Source organism: Mycena indigotica (genome assembly GCF_014461135.1).
Source record: "Mycena indigotica strain 171206Taipei chromosome Unknown Mind.scaff0010, whole genome shotgun sequence".
Lineage (NCBI taxonomy): Eukaryota > Fungi > Basidiomycota > Agaricomycetes > Agaricales > Mycenaceae > Mycena > Mycena indigotica.
Window position 1 is genome coordinate 1,649,418 of NW_023503009.1, and position 23,732 is coordinate 1,673,149.

At 54.5% G+C, this 23,732-nt stretch overlaps 2 protein-coding genes across 2 annotated transcripts; both read right to left on the reverse strand.

Annotated features, from left to right (window-relative positions):
• Positions 1-17,828: 17,828 nt before the first annotated feature.
• MIND_01127900 (PCI domain-containing protein) lies at positions 17,829-18,531 on the reverse strand (the record flags this gene model as incomplete). Its single annotated transcript, XM_037367830.1, has 5 exons — positions 17,829-17,917; positions 17,966-18,055; positions 18,093-18,160; positions 18,213-18,300; positions 18,354-18,531. 5 exons carry the CDS (start codon positions 18,529-18,531, stop codon positions 17,829-17,831), a joined length of 513 nt encoding a protein of 170 aa, XP_037215662.1.
• A 1,786-nt stretch (positions 18,532-20,317) lies between these two features.
• On the reverse strand, positions 20,318-21,288 carry MIND_01128000 (uncharacterized protein; the record flags this gene model as incomplete). Its single annotated transcript, XM_037367831.1, has 2 exons — positions 20,318-21,092; positions 21,152-21,288. The coding sequence occupies 2 exons, from the start codon at positions 21,286-21,288 to the stop codon at positions 20,318-20,320; spliced, it is 912 nt and encodes a 303-aa protein (XP_037215663.1).
• Between the last annotated feature and the right edge of the window lie 2,444 nt (positions 21,289-23,732).

Consider the following 23,732-nt stretch of genomic DNA (forward strand, 5'->3'; position numbering starts at 1 on the left):
CGCTCCCGTTCCTGGCCGCAGAGGGGACGATCGTACATCCCTTGCGGGCCAGGCGCTACTCCTGACCTCCTAGCACTCCTCCCCAGTCCCCTTGTGTCGAGTTGGGCTCGGCGACGGCTCGACGCGTCGTTCTCGGTCACGTGCTTCCCACGTGTGCGTTCCTCCTACTGGGGCGCATGTTCCCCGTCGTCACGTGCTGCGTGTTGCGGGCCCGCAATGGCCCGACACCAGCGCCGGAGCGGACGGGCCGGGTCTTATCTGTGACAACATTACTGTTGCCTCAAAACTGGTCTTACGACCAAACCCCCCCGTTTGCGTTTAACGGAGATCGCAAACGCGGCCGCGCCTTCCTATACGCGGTCAAAACCTACGCCCGGCTTGCCCCTGAGGCCTTTGTGGTCAACGGAGAGCCGAGTGAAGAAAAGGCCGTCCGCTACGCCATGTCCTATATGGCGGAGGGACCTGCTCAGCAATGGGCAGAGTGTTATGGGAGCAAAAACCCCTTCCCCTTCCCTCGGTGGAGCCAGTTCCTCTCTGAGTTTCGCCTTCGGTTCGTTGAGGAGAACGAACAGGACCTCGCACTCGCTAAGCTGGAGAGCGCGGGTTATCACATGGGAACGCGGGACGTCTACGGATATACCGATGACTTCGAGGACTTGATGGACCTCGCTGGCTTCGAAGACGCATTGGTCAAGGTAACCAAGTACCGCCACGGACTTGACCCCTTGATCAACAACGGTATCACCTTGTCAAACCCTGGGTTCAAGAAACCTTTTTCTTCGCCTTTTAAACCTTTTATTTTGGCCCTGGTTGATAAGATAAGACAAGGAGGAGATAAGATGGACGATAAGATGGTGATTGGATCATCAGATGTCGATGCTGATGTTGATTGACAGCATGGAGTTGGACATGAGGCAAACAGCACGTAAAGGCATGGCTAAAGTATGATGTCATTGCCTCTCGTATTAGGCATGGTAAACACATGGTAGTAGTGTATATAAGTAGAGTAGATTTCGTCTTGTACCCCAGTCTTCGAATTCCATCATCTTTACGATATCCTTTCACGGTGCTTCTTGCTTGCCTTTACTGGCCAACTGGCATCCTCTGAATTGGTGTTGTTTGTGACATAATTCGAAGACTACCCTCCTACCCTCGTACCTTCCTACCTCCTACCACCTACCCAAACCACTCCCCTACCCCGAAACTATCGCCAATTTTCCTCCCATCACTTTCCCACGCCCTCTCCCTTCTGCTCTAGGTCGTCTGTTCTAGGTCCTTTTGCTCTAGGTTTTTCTTCTTGGCTAGGTACACTCGGAGACGACAATCCAAGGGACCCACTCGAGAGGACACGCGCTTCGTACTTGCAAGAGAGACGTCTGGCCCAACCCAGGTGCTTTCGTAGAGTCATAGCTGCTACAAGGAGCGCAGGGGCAATCTTCGGAGAACCCTAGTTCATCCAGCGCGGGGTGTGTCGTAGAAGGCCCCGGTGGATTCCTCTCACGCAACAGGTCTCTTGGACCCCCAACAACGGACTCTCCGGTCCATCCTCTGTGGCGCTCTCCGCGCGCTTTGATCCCTGACCTCTCGTCAGGGGCTCCTTCTGAGGAGTCTTCAAGAAATTCTTCGCCCCGCTCTCTCTCCCCTCTCCCCTCTCCATTCAATCACTTCTATCTCGACTCTCTTCCCCCATCTCCTATCTCCGCTCTGGCTACTCTTGCCATTGCTCCTACCCCCGCAACCGTACCCCAACCCACACCTGTGCCCGCACCCCAACCACCAACCAACATGTCCCGTGTTGTACTCCGCAAATCCCCCTCCCCTCTTCTCTGGTGAGAAATCGCTTTGGGAAAATTTCTACGATTCCGTCACTACCTATATTGCGGCTTATTCTGATGCACTCGATACGGATCATAAACGAATTTGGTTCTTGATCTCGTACCTTCGATCTGCAGATGCTTCTGCATGTACGGCAGCTGACTGGGTGCGCAATTGGAAAAAGCGAACCCTTAAGAATGGTGCACTTGCGGCCACCTATACATTCGACAACCTCATCACGGAGCTGGAACTCTCGTTCAAGGACACGAACGTGGCACAGGCGGCGCATCTGAAGCTGACGACTACTCGTCAAAACAAGATGTCGCTGACCGACTTCTTCCAGTCATTCGAATTGCTGGCAGAACAGGCAGGCTATAGTCCCAATGCCAAGCCTTGTGCATACGATGCGTTCCTGATCCAGCTTCTTGAGGAATTGGTCAATACGGAGATCACTGGTCCTATCTACGTGGGAGGCACTGCCCTACCCAAGACCTATTTGGAATGGAAAGAGCGTCTGATGCAGATCGACGCCAACTTGTCTCGGAACAAGCTACGTTTGGGCCGCCGCGGACAGACGTTTGGATTTATTCCCCAGTTCCAACGTACTCCGCCCGCCGCCCCACGTGCTCCAGTACCACAAGCTGCTGCGCCTGCCAAAGACCCCCGATGCCATGATGTCGACCGTGCTCGACAGAAGTGGGAAACCTCTGCGCTGCTTCAACTGTGGCAAAATTGGCCACATTAGTCGCAACTGTCCGGAACCCCCTCAAAAGAAACTCAGCGTCAGGGCCTTGATGGCTCAAGTTGATGAGGGTGACAAGTTCGATGGCACGTTGGCGCAGTTGATCCAGAAGTTGCGCGAGGCGGGTTTTTAAAGCGCTCCTCTCCCCTGGCCAAGGAGACGGAGCGATCCGAAACTGTTGATTTGAAATATGGACGTTATTCTCCTCTCAGTAACTTGAATGCGACTCTCGATATGCCTGCTACGGACTCTCTCTATGGTACCGATTCGGACTCGTTACGAAAGGACATACATGAATTCCTTTACAACTCTCGTCGTATCCATGTTTTGCAAAATCAGAATCGTCTTCATAATTTAAAGGAACAAAAGCGTGCTGAGAAAGATGAGTGGTGGACTGAGTTCCAAAAGGCCTGCGGAGAAAAAACCGCATCAACAAAGACTGAGAGAGGAAGTGAGGAGGCGGAGGCTGATGTGACTGTACCCCCAGTCCCAGCGCACACTAGGGTTCGAGACTCTATCCGAATGCAAGAGGCTGCTGCGCGACAAGCTAGAGCCAAGCCAGATCGTCTTAGTCAGGAACTGAAAGACTTTCAACGGGAACGTAAACGCTATGAGATGTTGGTTCCAGTAACTCTCATGGTTCCCGAGACTGGCAAGGTCCGCGCAATTAAGGCTTTGCTTGACAACGGTTGCACAACGACCTGCATTGACCGAGCATATGCCCAAGCTGAAGGATTTGAGTTGAAAGAGCTGGACTCTCATATTGTCGCCCGCAATGCAGATGGCACCGAGAATACTCATGGCAAAATAACACACTATGTCGAACTACGCATGGGTGTCGGAGATCACTGGGAAATGCAACGCTTTCTTGTCACTGGACTGGGTAAAGCCCGTGTCTTCATTGGATATGATTGGCTTCTCAAACATAACCCTGAAATTGACTGGTGTTCCCAAAAGATCAAGTTTTCTCGCTGTCCAGCTGAATGCAATGCGCGTGATGAAGAGTTCCAAGCTGACCCTGATCTGGAAGAAGGAGAGTCGATCTTGCTCGTGGACTTTGGTCCAGCAGTTGATCTCCGACTGAAAGAGACCCAAGCGTAGCGAATGGCAGAAGAAGCTGGTCGAGACAAAGAACGAATGACCGAGGAAAAGATTCCCAATCAGTATCGAGAGTTTGTCAAAGTGTTCGCTAAAGAATCATTTGACTCTCTACCTGAACGTCGTCCATGGGATCATGCAATTGAACTCAAGCCAGACTCTAAGGCTGTAGATTGCAAAATCTATCCTCTGTCTCGTGATGAACAAAGAGAGCTTGACAATTTCCTGGAAGAAAATCTAAAGAGCGGACGCATCCAACCATTAAAGTCACCGATGGTGTCCGCCTTCTTCTTTGTCAAGAAAAAAGATGGCTCTCTTCGACCTGTGCAAGATTATCGGAAGTTAAATGAGATGACGATTAAAAACTGTTATCCTCTGCCCTTGATCTCTGAGCTCGTCAATAAGCTCCAAGGTGCCCGATACTTCACAAAGCTTGACATTCGCTGGGGTTATAATAATGTGCGCATCAAGGAGGGAGACGAGTGGAAGGCAGCTTTCCGAACCAACCGAGGACTGTTCGAACCCTTAGTCATGTTCTTTGGGCTTACCAATTTGCCGGCAACATTTCAAACAATGATGAATGACATCTTGCGTGATCTGATTAACGAAGGACACGTTGTTGTCTATCTTGACGACATTCTTATCTTTACGGATTCACTGGAGGAACATCGGAAGATTGTTCGCCAGGTGCTCGAGGTTCTCCAGAAGCACAAACTCTATCTCAAACCCGAAAAGTGTGAATTTGAACGCACTGAGATTGAGTATCTGGGAGTGATTATCTCGCACAACTCAATGAAAATGGATCCTGTGAAGATTAAAGGTGTCATGGAATGGCCGCAGCCCAGAACTGTAAAGCATGTGCAAGCTTTCTTGGGGTTCACCAATTTCTACCACCGATTTATTCGGGGCTACAGCGAAGTGGCTCGACCTTTGACCAAGCTCACTGGCAAAGGCGGTTGGACTTGGGGACCAGAACAGCAACAAGCCTTCGATGGACTGAAGTCGCGAATAGCTGAGGATGCAGTACTGGCACTGCCAACGGACAATGGAAAATTCCGTCTTGAGGCTGATGCTTCTGAAGGCGCAATTGGAGCCATTCTTAGTCAAGAACAGAATGGTGTATGGCGTCCCGTCGGGTTCTTGTCACATAGCCTGACGGAGACAGAGCGAAATTACGAAATCTATGACAAAGAAATGCTCGCTATCATGTTCGCGCTGGAAGAATATCGTGCCATCCTCATGGGTGCTAAGGAGACGTTCGAGATCTTCACTGATCATCAAAATCTCGAATATTTCAAGAAGCCCCAGAAGCTGAATCGCCGCCAAGCCCGATGGGTCACTGAGTTGTCACAATATGACTTCACACTGCACCATCGTCCCGGAGCGCTTAATCGGAAGGCTGACCTGCTATCTCGACGGGCTGATCATGATCAAGGAAAGGACGATAACAAGGACGTCATCCTCCTAAAGTCAGAATTATTCAGGGCGACTCAAGTACACTTCGAGGGACCAGAAGATGATCTTCTTAGTCAGATCAAAACGACTAGAAGATTAGATACCAGTGTCAAACTGGCCCTTGAAAAGTCGCTGCCTGATTGGCGAAGAGATGGCGATCTAATCCTTTACCGAGATAAGATCTATGTGCCCCGAGATGATACTCTTCGTGAACAGATCATTCGTTTGCATCATGATACCCCACTTGTTGGACATCCAGGAGAATATCGGACTCAAGAACTCATTGAACGCAAATATTGGTGGCCCAGAATGGGTAACCAAATCAAAGAGTATATCCGAACCTGCGATGCATGCCAACGGACTCGATGGAGACAACGAACTCATGGATTGCTAAAACCCCATAGTGTTCCCAATGGACCATGGGAGACAGTCTCAATGGACTTGATCGGCCCCTTACCAGAAAGTAATGGCTTTACAGCTATCCAAGTCTGGGTTGACTTGTTCACCAAACGAATCCATATCGAGCCTGTGAGCATCAAGATCAACAGTGAGGGAATCGCACGCTTGACACGCGATCGGATCGTGCGATATCACGGGGTTCCTCGGAAGATTATCTCGGACCGAGACCCCCGCTACGTATCCGACTTCATGTGCGAAGCTTAATCGACTGCTGGGAACAGAGATGAACCCCAGCACGGCATACCATCCTCAAACCGAGAAAACCATTTGTTTTTGATCTGCAAAAGCCCCTTCCAAAAGTAGTGATTTCCTCTTTTGGAAAGTCTATTAGAAAATTTATGGTTTTTTCACCAACTTTTGTCTTGCAAAAACGATTTGTTTGTGGCAGAAGAAAATTTGGTTAAAAACTAGTACTTTTTAAACTAACTTTCACCACCTGAATTTACCTCAAACTCTGATGTGAATCCAGCAACTTGGCGACGAGATGCTGGGAGAGCTGCTCGCCCGGCTGTCTGACACTGCAGCCTTAGCGGAGGCGCATTCGGAGGCTCCGGCAGAGGGCTTCGGTTTGTCCAGGACTACCGCGCCCTCAACGCAATGACGATTAAGAACTGGTACCCCCTTCCATTGATTAACGACCTTATCAACAGGCTCAAGGGTGCCCGTTACTTCACCAAACTCGACGTTCGCTGGGGCTTTAATAATGTCCGGATTAAAGAAGGAGACGAGTGGAAGGCAGCCTTTTGGACTAACCGAGGGTTGTTCGAACCTCTGGTGATGTATTTCGGCCTGACTGTCAGGGGAAACCCTGATGCCGTCACTTGATCCCATCAAGCGCCGCGTCTCCGCTCACGTCTCCGCGTCTCCACTTGCGTCTCCGTGTCTCCACCCGAGCCTCTGTATTCCTGCACCCTGACGCTCCTCCTCCACTTCTCCCACCACATCCCGCATCCAGTGGTCCCCAACCTCCAACTCCCATGGCCACCCCTTTCTGGGAGTCTCTCCGGAGTCACCATCAGGGATCACTAATGCCATCGGAGACCTCTCCGGATGTGGCCGCACCACTTTCCTCTGAGACCTCGAGCCTAGGGCCTTATAGCCTCTCTGGGCTGTCGCTCATCAAGGTCTCCCTGCAACCTCTACCCGTTGGACCTCTTGGGTGTCCCCAACCTATGTCAGCATTCGGGCTTACGTTCGGATGGCTGAGCCCCGCCATGGCTCCCCCCCACTCCGCCACCACGGCCCCCGTCATCGGGTCTTCCTTTGGGTGAGGCCTACTGCCGTTAAGGCTCGTGCCTACTGCAGCGCCCCAGGCTGCACGCCCTCACACCTCCACCTCTCTGGAGACGTCCGGGGACGTCTCCGAGTGACCCTCCTGTCGCTACCCTCCAGTGGTCATGGCTGGCCGCCATTCCTATTGGTCCTTTCCGACACTCCCTGGCCCTTGGGCTAGACCGACTCCTTCCCTCTCCGCTCCATGCCCCCCCTCTCCGTTTCCGGCCGTCACGTCACGGTCACACACCCGGAATCGATTCCGATTCCGATTCCGATTCCGATTCCGGTTGTCACGGTCACGGTCACAAGCGGAGACGCCCAGAGGCAGTCTGGACCCCCGAAGCCCTTCCTGGGCCTTCTAAGGATGCCTGGGCTCTTCCCTTGGCATCATGGTCCCAAACCTGCCTCTCCGGAGCTTCGAGGGCTACTCGACACTCACCTAGGGTCCATTGGCGACACCTGACTTCTCCCATGCGTTGTTCGTCGCTATGCAGTCACTCTATCATTACTCCGGTCACTAGTATATAGTAGTGCACCTGAGCAGAGGGCTCCTTGGCTTGTTCTCTAAGGATTCCCCCTCTGCTCAGGTGAGTCTGTAGCGTCCCTTCCTGTTGTAGTAGTTTCACTAAGGATTCCCCCTCTGCTCAGGACTCTGATTTCGAGCCTCGTGAGGTTGCCCTTACAGCAGAACAAGCCCACCAATACGGACCTCACCTCCCAACTCCCTGCCAGGGCCCGCAGTCTCTGACGCCCCCTGCCGGTAACCTGGAGGTGGCCTCCGGAGGGGCTGCATGCAGGAGGATTCTTGGTGGATTGCGACAGATGGCTCCGTCCCGGCCCCACCCGACCTTGCGCTGCACAGCCCCAGCCCCCTTCGAACACTTTGGTCCTCGTGAGGCCTCAATACTTCCTCCTGCCCGGCCCTTGGTGTTCTCCTCCGGCCGTGGTTTAGCTTTCCCATGCCCCGCGCCCTATGGCCCCGGGCTGTCCTGAACCACTTCCGGACCCCCTTCCCCCCAATTCCGACCGTGGCCCCGCCTTCCTTCCCTCCACCCATGGCTAATACTGGCCTCTCCGGCCACCGCTGGTCTGTCCCTAGCCGTTCCTGCTGCCAGCCACCTGTCGGAATGGGCTTTCCCTGTCATGCGGAGCGCCCTGATGGCATCAAAACGACTCCGGATTCCGATTCCGATTCCGATTCCGCTTTCCCGCGGTTGTCGCTGCGATGGCTATTATCTCTGCATGCTCCCCACTCTAACTGCCAAAGATGCTGATCACAGTGTTTTTGCTGGTGCGACGACTCTTTCTTCCGCACCGTCTGCCATCACCATACACCTTGCCTCTGTCTCCAGCACCCCGGAGATCCTTTCCGCTGATGCCGTCATCGCGCCTTTGACACGAGACCGCTCACACCCCGAGCAAAGGCTTGGCTTCCTTGGGAGGCGAGTCTTCCACACTCCATCACCCGTGTCCCCCTACGCACGTGTCTCCGCGGGCTTCACAGCCCGGCTCTGATTCTTATCGGACTAGCCGGGTGACCTTCCCTACGTGTCCGGCTCGACGCGTCCAGTTCGACTCTGGACCTTGGGATAACCGCGAGATGGCCAGTCCCTTTGATTGGCTTGCGACACCTTGGCATGACATCACTCGTTGCCGCCCTGCTAGGCTCTGGGCGTGGCCTACTGCCGTATAGGCCCGTGCCAGATGCGAGATGACAAGTCCGCTCGCCTAGGGCCGCCCTACTAGGCCACGAGTGGCAGGTGCTGAGTCGGAGTGCCGACTTTCCCCCCCCCCTTGCTATCCGGAGATGGACTCCGCCCCACAATGTCATTCACATGGCACCGGAGTTCATCTAGCACGCCCCCGGAGACGTCTCTATACATCTCTGGTGTCAATATAGCTGCCCCGGAGGGTACCCTTGCCTTAGAGGATCCATTATGGTGTCACCTAGGCAGTCACCGCAGTTGAGGGCTCTGCCCTCTTCCGTTCATGGGACCCCTCTCCGCTTTCCGGCCGTCACGTCACGGTCACGCACCCGGAATCGCGTTTCCGTTTCCGGTAGTCACGTCACGGTCACGTCACAAGCGGAGATGCTCGGAAGGGTCTCATTGTACAGCCGGAAACAGTGGAATCGCTTCCGGAATGCCTACGTCAACCCGCCTCTGCCGCACAACTAGGATGGGTCGAGCTGTTGCCACCCAATCCGCAACACTGGGCTTAGTGCCTCGGCTGACGGCGCAGTGTCCGGAGTCACACGACGATTCCTTTCCTCCCGACCTGACACCTGGGTACAGTAAAAGTGAGCTCGCCACTCGCTATGCTATCACCCCATGGCAAAGTCATTTGCCACCCAATGATCTCCGACGACCAGTAGGGACGGTCGGAATCGCCTCCGTGACGTCACGGGCGTTTCCGGTCACGCTCGGAGACGTTTCCGGTCACAAACGGAGACGTTTCCGAAGGTGTACTTGGTGCTTCTGCTGGCGCAGACCCCCTTTTTTTTTTTTCTGTGGTACGTCGGGGCGCCGCACTCTTGAAGGGGGATGGAGGAGGTATAGGAGGGGACTCGTAGAGGACCCTCCTGGAGCAACATGCGACCAGAGCGCAAGCGGGCGACACACCGGCTACGCAAAGGTGTAGTTGCACCATCTCTCGGAGAGGCACCGGAACTGCAGGTCTCCGGGGCATCTCCGAATATGGGAGCTCAACCACTGGAGAACGCAAGTACTCCGCAGGTTGACCTTGGCAGCAGCAATCACTGGAGCAACGCCAAGGTAATGTCACACTGGCTCTTGGAGACGGACAGTCTCTGGACGTCGCCGGAGACAGGAGCTTGACCACCGGAGGACAAGGGACTCCGGAGGTCGAGCTCAGTGACCCCCGATTTTTTTTCCTGCATCGGGGCGACGCAGCTTGAAGGGGGGATGATGTCAGGGGAAACCCTGATGCCGTCACTTGATCCCATCAAGCGCCGCGTCTCCGCTCACGTCTCCGCGTCTCCACTTGCGTCTCCGTGTCTCCACCCGAGCCTCTGTATTCCTGCACCCTGACGCTCCTCCTCCACTTCTCCCACCACATCCCGCATCCAGTGGTCCCCAACCTCCAACTCCCATGGCCACCCCTTTCTGGGGAGTCTCTCCGGAGTCACCATCAGGGATCACTAATGCCATCGGAGACCTCTCCGGATGTGGCCGCACCACTTTCCTCTGAGACCTCGAGCCTAGGGCCTTATAGCCTCTCTGGGCTGTCGCTCATCAAGGTCTCCCTGCAACCTCTACCCGTTGGACCTCTTGGGTGTCCCCAACCTATGTCAGCATTCGGGCTTACGTTCGGATGGCTGAGCCCCGCCATGGCTCCGCCCCCACTCCGCCACCACGGCCCCCGTCATCGGGTCTTCCTTTGGGTGAGGCCTACTGCCGTTAAGGCTCGTGCCTACTGCAGCGCCCCAGGCTGCACGCCCTCACACCTCCACCTCTCTGGAGACGTCCGGGGACGTCTCCGAGTGACCCTCCTGTCGCTACCCTCCAGTGGTCATGGCTGGCCGCCATTCCTATTGGTCCTTTCCGACACTCCCTGGCCCTTGGGCTAGACCGACTCCTTCCCTCTCCGCTCCATGCCCCCCCCTCTCCGTTTCCGGCCGTCACGTCACGGTCACACACCCGGAATCGATTCCGATTCCGATTCCGATTCCGATTCCGGTTGTCACGGTCACGGTCACAAGCGGAGACGCCCAGAGGCAGTCTGGACCCCCGAAGCCCTTCCTGGGCCTTCTAAGGATGCCTGGGCTCTTCCCTTGGCATCATGGTCCCAAACCTGCCTCTCCGGAGCTTCGAGGGCTACTCGACACTCACCTAGGGTCCATTGGCGACACCTGACTTCTCCCATGCGTTGTTCGTCGCTATGCAGTCACTCTATCATTACTCCGGTCACTAGTATATAGTAGTGCACCTGAGCAGAGGGCTCCTTGGCTTGTTCTCTAAGGATTCCCCCTCTGCTCAGGTGAGTCTGTAGCGTCCCTTCCTGTTGTAGTAGTTTCACTAAGGATTCCCCCTCTGCTCAGGACTCTGATTTCGAGCCTCGTGAGGTTGCCCTTACAGCAGAACAAGCCCACCAATACGGACCTCACCTCCCAACTCCCTGCCAGGGCCCGCAGTCTCTGACGCCCCCCTGCCGGTAACCTGGAGGTGGCCTCCGGAGGGGCTGCATGCAGGAGGATTCTTGGTGGATTGCGACAGATGGCTCCGTCCCGGCCCCACCCGACCTTGCGCTGCACAGCCCCAGCCCCCTTCGAACACTTTGGTCCTCGTGAGGCCTCAATACTTCCTCCTGCCCGGCCCTTGGTGTTCTCCTCCGGCCGTGGTTTAGCTTTCCCATGCCCCGCGCCCTATGGCCCCCGGGCTGTCCTGAACCACTTCCGGACCCCCTTCCCCCCAATTCCGACCGTGGCCCCGCCTTCCTTCCCTCCACCCATGGCTAATACTGGCCTCTCCGGCCACCGCTGGTCTGTCCCTAGCCGTTCCTGCTGCCAGCCACCTGTCGGAATGGGCTTTCCCTGTCATGCGGAGCGCCCTGATGGCATCAAAACGACTCCGGATTCCGATTCCGATTCCGATTCCCTTTTCCCGCGGTTGTCGCTGCGATGGCTATTATCTCTGCATGCTCCCCACTCTAACTGCCAAAGATGCTGATCACAGTGTTTTTGCTGGTGCGACGACTCTTTCTTCCGCACCGTCTGCCATCACCATACACCTTGCCTCTGTCTCCAGCACCCCGGAGATCCTTTCCGCTGATGCCGTCATCGCGCCTTTGACACGAGACCGCTCACACCCCGAGCAAAGGCTTGGCTTCCTTGGGAGGCGAGTCTTCCACACTCCATCACCCGTGTCCCCCCTACGCACGTGTCTCCCGCGGGCTTCACAGCCCGGCTCTGATTCTTATCGGACTAGCCGGGTGACCTTCCCTACGTGTCCGGCTCGACGCGTCCAGTTCGACTCTGGACCTTGGGATAACCGCGAGATGGCCAGTCCCTTTGATTGGCTTGCGACACCTTGGCATGACATCACTCGTTGCCGCCCTGCTAGGCTCTGGGCGTGGCCTACTGCCGTATAGGCCCGTGCCAGATGCGAGATGACAAGTCCGCTCGCCTAGGGCCGCCCTACTAGGCCACGAGTGGCAGGTGCTGAGTCGGAGTGCCGACTTTCCCCCCCCTTGCTATCCGGAGATGGACTCCGCCCCACAATGTCATTCACATGGCACCGGAGTTCATCTAGCACGCCCCCGGAGACGTCTCTATACATCTCTGGTGTCAATATAGCTGCCCCCGGAGGGTACCCTTGCCTTAGAGGATCCATTATGGTGTCACCTAGGCAGTCACCGCAGTTGAGGGCTCTGCCCTCTTCCGTTCATGGGACCCCTCTCCGCTTTCCGGCCGTCACGTCACGGTCACGCACCCGGAATCGCGTTTCCGTTTCCGGTAGTCACGTCACGGTCACGTCACAAGCGGAGATGCTCGAAGGGTCTCATTGTACAGCCGGAAACAGTGGAATCGCTTCCGGAATGCCTACGTCAACCCGCCTCTGCCGCACAACTAGGATGGGTCGAGCTGTTGCCACCCAATCCGCAACACTGGGCTTAGTGCCTCGGCTGACGGCGCAGTGTCCGGAGTCACACGACGATTCCTTTCCTCCCGACCTGACACCTGGGTACAGTAAAAGTGAGCTCGCCACTATGCTATCACCCCATGGCAAAGTCATTTGCCACCCAATGATCTCCGACGACCAGTAGGGACGGTCGGAATCGCCTCCGTGACGTCACGGGCGTTTCCGGTCACGCTCGGAGACGTTTCCGGTCACAAACGGAGACGTTTCCGAAGGTGTACTTGGTGCTTCTGCTGAGCGCAGACCCCCCCTTTTTTTTTTTCTGTGGTACGTCGGGGGCGCCGCACTCTTGAAGGGGGGATGGAGGAGGTATAGGAGGGGACTCGTAGAGGACCCTCCTGGAGCAACATGCGACCAGAGCGCAAGGGGCGCACACCGGCTACGCAAAGGTGTAGTTGCACCATCTCTCGGAGAGGCACCGGAACTGCAGGTCTCCGGGGCATCTCCGAATATGGGAGCTCAACCACTGGAGAACGCAAGTACTCCGCAGGTTGACCTTGGCAGCAGCAATCACTGGAGCAACGCCAAGGTAATGTCACACTGGCTCTTGGAGACGGACAGTCTCTGGACGTCGCCGGAGACAGGAGCTTGACCACCGGAGGACAAGGGACTCCGGAGGTCGAGCTCAGTGACCCCCGATTTTTTTTCCTGCATCGGGGCGACGCAGCTTGAAGGGGGGATGATGTCAGGGGAAACCCTGATGCCGTCACTTGATCCCATCAAGCGCCGCGTCTCCGCTCACGTCTCCGCGTCTCCACTTGCGTCTCCGTGTCTCCACCCGAGCCTCTGTATTCCTGCACCCTGACGCTCCTCCTCCACTTCTCCCACCACATCCCGCATCCAGTGGTCCCCAACCTCCAACTCCCATGGCCACCCCTTTCTGGGAGTCTCTCCGGAGTCACCATCAGGGATCACTAATGCCATCGGAGACCTCTCCGGATGTGGCCGCACCACTTTCCTCTGAGACCTCGAGCCTAGGGCCTTATAGCCTCTCTGGGCTGTCGCTCATCAAGGTCTCCCTGCAACCTCTACCCGTTGGACCTCTTGGGTGTCCCCAACCTATGTCAGCATTCGGGCTTACGTTCGGATGGCTGAGCCCCGCCATGGCTCCGCCCCCACTCCGCCACCACGGCCCCCGTCATCGGGTCTTCCTTTGGGTGAGGCCTACTGCCGTTAAGGCTCGTGCCTACTGCAGCGCCCCAGGCTGCACGCCCTCACACCTCCACCTCTCTGGAGACGTCCGGGGGACGTCTCCGAGTGACCCTCCTGTCGCTACCCTCCAGTGGTCATGGCTGGCCGCCATTCCTATTGGTCCTTTCCGACACTCCCTGGCCCTTGGGCTAGACCGACTCCTTCCCTCTCCGCTCCATGCCCCCCCTCTCCGTTTCCGGCCGTCACGTCACGGTCACACACCCGGAATCGATTCCGATTCCGATTCCGATTCCGATTCCGGTTGTCACGGTCACGGTCACAAGCGGAGACGCCCAGAGGCAGTCTGGACCCCCCGAAGCCCTTCCTGGGCCTTCTAAGGATGCCTGGGCTCTTCCCTTGGCATCATGGTCCCAAACCTGCCTCTCCGGAGCTTCGAGGGCTACTCGACACTCACCTAGGGTCCATTGGCGACACCTGACTTCTCCCATGCGTTGTTCGTCGCTATGCAGTCACTCTATCATTACTCCGGTCACTAGTATATAGTAGTGCACCTGAGCAGAGGGCTCCTTGGCTTGTTCTCTAAGGATTCCCCCTCTGCTCAGGTGAGTCTGTAGCGTCCCTTCCTGTTGTAGTAGTTTCACTAAGGATTCCCCCTCTGCTCAGGACTCTGATTTCGAGCCTCGTGAGGTTGCCCTTACACTGACAAACTCCCCTGCGACGTTCCAAACGATGATAAATGACATTTTCCAGGATCTCATTCTTTCAGGCAACATTATGATCTACCTTGACGACATCCTCATTGCACATTTGGACCTCCGTAAGCACCGCGAGATCGTCCGCGAGGTCCTTCGGCGACTCCGAATGCACAAGTTGTACCTTCGCAAGAAAAAGTGCGACTTTGAGAAATCGTCAATCGAGTACTTGGGGGTCATTATCTCGCACAACCACGTCGAAATGGATCCCGTTAAGGTCGCCGGAGTTTCCGCATGGCCTCTGCCCGAAAACAAGAAGGACGTTCAGCAGTTCCTGGGGTTTGCTAATTTCTACCGCAGGTTCATTCGGGATTTCTCGGCCCTAGCGCAACCTCTCTTCGCGCTCACCAAGAAAGACCAGAAATGGACCTGGGGAGACGCCGAAGCCGCCGCCTTTCAAGCCATCAAGAACGCGGTCGTATCAGAGCCCGTCTTAGCGATCCCGGACGACTCTCGGCCTTTCCGACTAGAAGCAGACAGCTCAGATTATGCGACAGGGGCGGTTCTTTCACAACAATCCGCCCCGGACGGGAAGTGGCACCCTGTAGCGTTCTATCCCAAAAGCTTAAATGATGTCCAGCGCAACTACGAGATTCACAACAAGGAGATGCTCGCGATCATCCGCGCACTCGAGGAGTATCGGCATTCCCTCGAGGGCGCCGCGCATCCGGTCGAGATCTGGACCGACCATAAGAATTTGGAATACTTCCGAAAGGCGCAACACCTTAATCGTCGGCAAGCCCGATGGTCGTTGTACCTTTCTAGGTTTGACTTTACGCTGCACCATGTCCCAGGTCGCCAGATGGGCCGTCCCGATGCTCTCTCCCACCGGCCTGACCACGGCATCTCCGAAGACAACTCGGATGTCACCCTCTTATGGCCCGAACTGTTCCACGTTCGCGCGCTTGAGGCCGTCACTGTCTCTGGGCCTGGCTCCGAACTTGTCCGCGACATCAAGGAAGCGCTATCCGGTGAGCCTGACCTAGAGGAACCCGTCGCACTTGCGGCCCGGCAACTCTTGAAGGTCCGAGGTCAAGTTCGGGGCCCCCGCTCATCGCGTTCGGACAAGTGGGCCGTCTCGGGCGACCTCCTGTACTTCCGCGGCAAGGTTGTAGTCCCCAAGGACAAAGACCTAGGGAGGCGCATTTTAGAGCTGTGCCACGACAGGCGTGTCGCCGGACATGCCAGGCGGTTCAAGACCTTGGAGTTGGTTTCGCGCAACTACTGGTGGCCGCAGATGTCTCGCCATATCGGACGCTACGTCGCGACCTGTGACTTATGCTGTCGTACGAAGGTCCTCCGAAGGCTTCCACATGGAGAGCTGCACCCGACCGAAGTCCCCCCGGAGCGTTGGCACACCGTCACTGTGGACTTCATCGTCGAGCTCCCCGAGGCCCATGGGTATGACGCAGTTATGGTAGTGGTTGATGCTCTCAGGAAGCGCGCTCACTTCACCGAGTGCCATACGACGATAGACGCGGTCGGAGCTACCCGCTTGTACTATCGGAACGTCTGGAGGCACCACGGAACCCCCGAGAAGTACATTTCGGACCGTGGTTCGCAGTTCATCGCTGACTTTACGCGTGAACTCTGGCGCTTAATTGGCGTCAAGCCGGCTACCTCTACGGCTTACCACCCGCAGACCAACGGACAGACCGAACACGTTAACCAGGAGCTCGAGCAGTACATCTGGATCTTCACCAACTACCAACAAGACGACTGGGACGACCTTATCCCTGCCGCTGAGTTCGCCTATAACAACCACGTTCACTCCTCCACTCAACAGGTACCCTTTATGACGGACACCGGTCGGCTCCCCCGAATGGGTTTCAAGCCGGGCATCCGCTCAGAGTTGGAGTCAGTGAACGAGTTTCGCGATCGGATAGTGAACAGCGTCTCTGAGGCGAAGGCCGCGCTCGTTAAAGCCAAAGACGAGTATAAACAGTACTACGATCGGAAACGTTCGGATGCTCCGAATATTCAAGTCAGTGATAAGGTTTGGTTGGATGCCTCTGATATCAGAACGACTCGGCCCTCCGAGAAGTTCTCCCACAAGTGCCTTGGACCGTTCAAGGTGCTCGCAGAGGTTAGCAAAGGTGCCTACAAGCTCGACCTCCCCCTGCGTTACTCCAAGCTCCACCCCGTCTTCCCCGTTGTTAAGCTCGAGCTCGCTCAGGACGACCCCTTCAATGGACGACCCGGCTACGACGAACCGCCCCCCAAACTAGAGGACGGAGTCCCCGAATGGGAAGTCGAGGAAATCTTGGATGCCAGGATAAGGTATAAGCGTCTTAACTATTTCGTCAGGTGGAAAGGCTACGATGCTTCGCACGACTCGTGGGTTCGGTTCGACCGTGTCTTCGCACCAGACAAAATTGCGGACTTCTATCGGAGGTACCCAGGTAAACCACGGCACATCGCCTCAGCGACCTTCGACTCCTTGCCCTTCCGAACTATGCGTCAGGACGCCGCATTCAAAGGGGGGGGGGTGATGTCAGGGGAACCCCCGCTTCGGCCTCCTTCGGACCCTCCGAACGCATCAAGGCGCATTCGACCGGCGCCCCTTCGGATGCTCCGACCCGCCCCGACCGTCGTCCACAGCCTCCTTCGCCCGCACAATCACCGATCCGTCAAGACCCTCCCAACGATCACCTTGGGACACGGCCTGCAATGCCGCACAGGCCTTCTGCGCTCTACGTCGGCAGTTACGGACGACCAGTATATAGTTGGCGCCCTAGCAGGCGGACCCTTAGAGTTTCTTCTCTTTGGATCCTCCCCTGCTAGGTCGGTCCCTCCGTGTATTTCCCGTAGCTCTTATTCACTCTTTGGATCCTCCCCTGCTAGGCTTTCATCGGAGTCTCCAGGGTTGCCCTTACAGTCTGACTCAATTGTGCAATCCAGCATTCAGTTTTGTAAAACTAACAATCAAGTGTATAACACGAATGGTAACAGTGAGTAAATGAGTAGCAGTAACACCATCGTCAACGAGCAGCGAATTATCCCCGGTCTCCCCCACCAGCCGAGCAATCTCTGCCAAACCCAGAGCAACATAGGTTGCTGTCAATTTCCGCAACGTCCACCTAGGAGCACGCTCGATCGCCTGAGCGCCAAATTTTTGTCTGCAAAGAACAGCGGCTTCTCCTTGTCCAGGAGCCCATGCAACGTTTCGATGTTTTGCGGGTAAGCATTGATGAGCTCGGTGTTAACGAGTTTTTGAACATGCGAGGCAAGCTTGAATGCGCATGTTTGGGAAGCGAGGTCGTCTCTCCGCGCGAGATGAGTTGGACAAGTCGAAGCTTCTTTAGTGCCTCCAGGCGCTGATCCCGGCACAGTCACACAAATCTCCAAGTATTCCTCCGCCTCCGCCCATCTTTTCAGCATTGCAAGGGCCACGCCACCGAGACAATGATAGACGAGTTGTCGTTATAAGTGAGGTCGGACAGGAGAGTTGAGACGTTTGCAATGGGAGTGGCGAGGGCAGGCAGCACTAGGCTGGCTAGCGACAACGCAGCCTTCGACCGTTATTAGCGGTAGCTATAAAACGCGTTGCAAGCACTAACTTGCAGGAAAACAGGATGGATTGTGGTGACAAATGATGTGGGGGACAAGATTGAATAGTGGCTGGACAGTTGCTGGGCAGCCCATGATGCCTATGGAATGTGAGATTATTACTTAACAGCAACATACGAGCGAAAAGGAAAACACGCTGCCATTGGAGAGCCCATATCGATAGATTCCCTTCGCTAACGCAGTCACTAAAGAATATCAACTTGTTATATGCTTAACGCGATGGCTATTTCTGCAAACCTCGTTCTGGGGGCGAGACGGGCTTGTTCAGGTAGGAATGTGGTTATGACCTGGAGATGCACCGCAATCTTGGTAACGCTCAGTCGAGCTGCCTTGAAAGCGTGATGAGCAATGGACCAAAACATTTGAAAGAGCACGCACATGATATACAATTGTTTTGCGTGAGGTCCAGTATTTTCAAAGGATCTTGACCACTCGCAAGTGGACTTGAAAGAAGAGTGTCCCTCGACTCCTTGGGAAGACTGGTTTCCAATGTTTGGTCCAAGATATTGAGATTAGTTGTGGTGGTAATCTGCTGCAGGATGCGGTCGAGCGACATGTCGGGGCCATGCCAGGCGCTAATGAGTCAAATGTGGTCAAATGGCGGTCGATTGCGGCTTATTAAGACTCACCAGAGATCCTAGCCGGTTACAAGTTTGGGGTTGTTGAACGTGAGTTTCTTTTCGCGCGAAAGATGATCGTTTCGTCGATCTGGAGAGGAAGCGTGAAGGCAGGGAGAAGTGACACGTGACGTGTTATGAGGTGTTATGTAGGTCACACTCGATCTCCATCTCCGCCATGGAATTCTGGCTACACGACTTACCATGTCCTCCACTATACCTTACGAACTTGTGGAGCCCATCGTAAACCAAGTCTCATGCTTTCCAACGCTTAAAACTGTTGTTTGGCTACGTCTATCTTTGTTCAGCCTTGGGACTCAGGCTCGTCACGCAACTCTCGATTTCGCCATGAGAGAGAATTCTCGGGCTAGAACCATCTCAAAAGGCCGCATAACACTTTGTCGAATCCCTTCACCTTGCGTCATATGTCACCAGACTTGACCTCGAAAATATTCAAGAGTCTCATCCAATCCGCGATTTCTTACGCGTCTTACGCCTGCTCACACATTTCGAACACCTCAGCATCGCGATTTCAGAGACATGCAAGGACAAGTGGAATGACATACCCAAGAAAGTCACTTCGGCGATCTTCAATTGGATTGAGCAACTTTCTGCCAGTGAAGCACTTGACACTCTTGTGCTGTTGCGACTGAAGATGATCCCACTTCCGATCATGCTATGAATGGTTACAATGACCCGCTCATTATTTATCATAGTCAGCAGTTTGGAAGCTCCCAAGTCAGCCCCTTCCCTACCGGATGTCGAAACCGACCTTCATCATCTCAACTTTGTGCGAAGCTCAAGTTTGGCAACGTTCATCCTCCGACCGTAATATATCGAACCCTTGCCAAGCATATTCGCTCTCTCGTTATCCAACTGGAGGATAATGACACTGCAATTTTGTGCTCACTTGTGGCCCCAATAGCTTTGAACCCTTCGCAGTAGCCGTGAGGCAACAGCTCCCTGGGGTCTCGGCAAAGGGAATGCTTGATATTTTCTCAGGTGAGCAGTACTTGATCAGGTTGTTTTCTGTGCTCAACAATATGATAGCAATAACAGAACCGACTCGAGTTTAAATGCATCGGCTCGTTCCTCGTAGTCGTCCGCCAACACGGACTCGATCCATAGGGGACGAGATATATCGATTTTCTACCAAGCGCAGTATTCGCTAAAAACTACGCTACTATGTAGTATTTGGATGTCGATTTTCTGTTACAAGACACTCATAGTGTTGCGGAAGGACGGGGAAGAGCCACCAGACTGGTGGCACCAGTCTTTCATCCATTATTACACTCGACTACCAGCAATCCTTTGGCTACGGTCTTGGGTAAGGCGCTCTGTAAAGCTGCTAAGAACGCGCTTTCGGCCGAGAGACTGTGTGTCTCCATCCGCTTCAATGCGTCGTCTCACTGTCTTCAGTACGATGGGACCCGGATCAACCGGATCCAGCCTGAGTTCAAATGAATCAATCTGCCGTTCTCTATACCATCTATTATGTGAGTGGTACAACGTTCAGCTCAGCTCAGACGTTAACCGAGGACGGGAAGGCCGTGGCACAAGCCCAGGGTATCACCATGATAACAAGCTCGCCTATGAAGGCCCGGGTCGACTCGGGCAAGTACTCATTTGTCTCTCAGTAAACACGCTTTATATATTCTCTGTACTCGATCTTTATGGAACAGTTTCGACCAGAACTAGCAATCTTCAATGTTTGTACGTGGGTTCTTACAGCTTTTGGATGGCCTGCCGAAGGGCGACAAGCTCGTAGTCGTTGAGTGGAGTATATTTTCCGGACTTTACTGTGACTTTGTCATGGAACCAGTCACTCAGTGCCCCGTGGAGGTCTTCTTTGTCCCAGCTTTTCATTGCCCGAAGCTTTGCGATGGTGTCAATGCCTCGATCGATGAACAAGCTGTGTCGATCGGAGAGGTCGATTTCAGGTCCAATATTTGCGAGGAATTCGAAGAGCGATGGCATCTGGCTGGATGCAGTGGGATATTTTTCGAGAGAGGCTGCACGCGAGCCGACATGGCCCGTTCTACGAAAACTACTGTTGGATGGGGACAAACGATCCGAGTCAGCATCGCGGGCGTGATGAGAGCGCGGCGGACAGTCAAAAGGGTCAGGCTGGCTCCGATCGGCAGCATTTTTTCCACTTGCATGCATAGTCTTCCCCTGTTTCCCAGGAGATCGCTCGTAGGGTTTGAAACGAGGTGCCTTAGCACGTGAGGTGGAACGGCGGTGTGGATGAGTGGAAGGTGAGTGTGAGCGGACCAATAATTCTGCGAGTCTGGCTTTGTTGACGAATTCATGGTCTCTCGAAGGATCATCGATATCTGAGCCTTTGGCGCTTGGAATGTTCTTCACTGCTTTATACAGGGGCGATTTTCCTCCAGGACGCGACTGACCAAAAGCTTCTGCCACAAGATCCAGCCTCCAATTATGTTCGTGGTAGAGAATTCGACATAGGGCGCGGTCCGAATGGGTCAGCTTGGGAAAGCTGAATCCAAGTGATATTTGATCAGACTGTGGGTAGTATCTGCCCAGATTGCCACGAACCTTTTCTGTTTCGTTCCGGTTGGACGAGGGTCTGAGTCTGGGTCACTACCAACTGAGCCGCTCCGGACGCGTTCTAGCGGACCTTCTTCGTTGAGTAAATCTCGGAGAAGATCGTTGTTGACAAATTGCTTGTCCATCGTGCTGTCCCGTCCACATAGTACGACATTGTGCGCCCACCTTCGACTCGTGTTTCAAGGTTAACATTCTTCAGTGCTCGTGATACTATCTCGCGAGGTAGGCCGGTTTTGTCCCTGATCACTGAATATGACCAGTCGTACGAGTTGAACAAGATGCGACACAGTGCACGTTGCGCTCTCAAGCTTGGCTCATCAGTGTCCTCATTGGAAGGTGAGATTCGACTTTTTTGTCTGTCTTCACTCCTTGGATTGTGGAATGGGGCATCTGAAATGTGTTCTTCTGAGTGGCGTCGGTAGGCTGGATCTCACTGTCCTGGTTGGGACCCACTTACCTCTGGCATTGACTACTCGATGCTGCCCACAGCAGGCGGTATAAACACCGAGGCTCGAGGCTGGCTCACAATGAGATGCATATATGACGGCAGAAATTTTCAACCTGCACTGCGCCTCACGAGATGATCTGCATAGTTCTCACCTTTGTGACGCCTACGCGATGGATCGCAGGTTCGGTCCCCACCCAAAAGACATATTAAATCCATTTTCGGCAGAGACGGACAAGGGCCTGTAGTATACATATTTCAAATACTGCCACGAACGAGGAGTCCACTTTCTGGGTGTTGTTAATCGGCATAACGGCTGCGCTCCCGTTGCCCAAGTACAAGTACCTCGGGCCCCTGCTAACGCCCGGCGGCGGCTTCCGCTTCGCGTCGTCATACATGCGGTCCTTCTGGTAAACAGGCGGACCCATATACTCCTTCAGGTTCTCCGCAGTAATAAGGACATGGGCCGTCTTGGGAATAGGAAGAAGTTTGCGCCCTTGCGTCATCACTCGTTTCGCTAGGAGCTTGTGGTTGGGGCTCCGTGTCGTGTTTAGGTGAGACAGCTTTAGTATCGCTCTATCGTTGTCAGACTCGCTCGGTGCGCCTATCCCTGTCGCTGTCGTCTGTTAAGACCAGACAACTCCTTGGCTTGACATCTCAATCACCTCCAAACGGTCGAGGAGGGGGGCTGTGATAGCGGAGGGGGTGTTGACGGTACAGACGAAAATGATGGAGGAAAGGTCGAGGGATATGTCCATGCTGAGCGGTTTGAAAACGACGAAATAACTAAGACAGGAAATAAACGCACTAGCGGTCCAAAAAACTGTTCTGCTCAGGGTCCAGCATTTCCAGCAGTGCACTCGCCATTGATGCCCCTCCCGCGTTTCAAGGGATTTGAATAATTTTGCCAGGGATCACACTATGTTGTTCGTCAGCCTTAAGTTTAGATCACCGACTCAACGTGGGTCCTTCGGTGTCCCTTGATGTCTGCGATATCGCTCAAGCCGCTAACGCTCAGCTGAATCGGCGCGATCGATTTGTCAATGGAGGTTGACTCCAGGCGGACCAGTAAGTAGAAGAATTTTGCCTTGGACTTTCGGGTGATTTGGAGCGGGCGTGGTAGTGTCTAAAGCTCATTATTTCCGAGTAATGGAGGTAAAAGACAATGACATACTGCCAGAAGACGTTGTAGTCGTTGACCCCAAAGTTCCTCATGACTCGGACTTGCCAACAGCCAAAAAATCGAGAATGCGGTCCTTGACAATCCGTAGTGGTCTGCGTCGAGAATATTATACTTGATTGGTGGGTCTACTGATGCCAAAAAATCTGCAGCATCTTCATGTTCCGAGTTATTCTAAGTCAGCGCAAGTGTTTAAGAGGAAGCAAAAACTGACCTCAAGACAATTTGCTTGATTCCAATCAGGGCGACTATCTAGGATCCACCATTCTCCGATGCGCCTGGCGGTGCATCTCTCGCGCTCGCGCTCCCCCTGACAAGCTTGAACTTGATACTTGTATCAGGCTATCCTCTACGTGTCTAATGGCGCGTTCCTCGCGTTCACAAACAGCGATGTCCACCAGGATATAGAGAATACGTCCAGTTCAAGTTCGGGGCGTTATGCACGCCTCCGGCGGTAAAATCCTGCGAAAAAGTGACTTTCGAAAGGCAAAAAGATGGCACAAAAATGCTTACGCAATCGAAGTTATACAGGCCGTCGTTTTCACCCAATTCCGCATGTCTGTGGCGGGAAAGGTCGTCCTTGGCGTCGCAGAAGGTTTTCAAGGCCTCTCTTCGCCCATTGCCTAGGGTCTAGCGCAAGCTTAGCGCTTATGAATGCCTGATAGACGCTGGTCAGCACAGGAGGATGGGGGGTTGGTGGCCGCCAGGATACGAGGAGTATATAGCGATGTCAACAACATCCAGGCCTGTGTTCATGTCTTGTGCTGACTTGTTGAAGAGGTTTGTGCGCAGCAGCAAGAAGAAACGCACCTTTTGGTCCAGCTCTCCCGACCGCGTGAGCCCAGTTGATTGGCGAAACCAAGGACTAACCAACGCTGCCCTCGACAGCAAGCCCAGCCCAGTTCTCTTGTGTTGAGTAGTGCGGACAGTGTTAAATGTAGTTG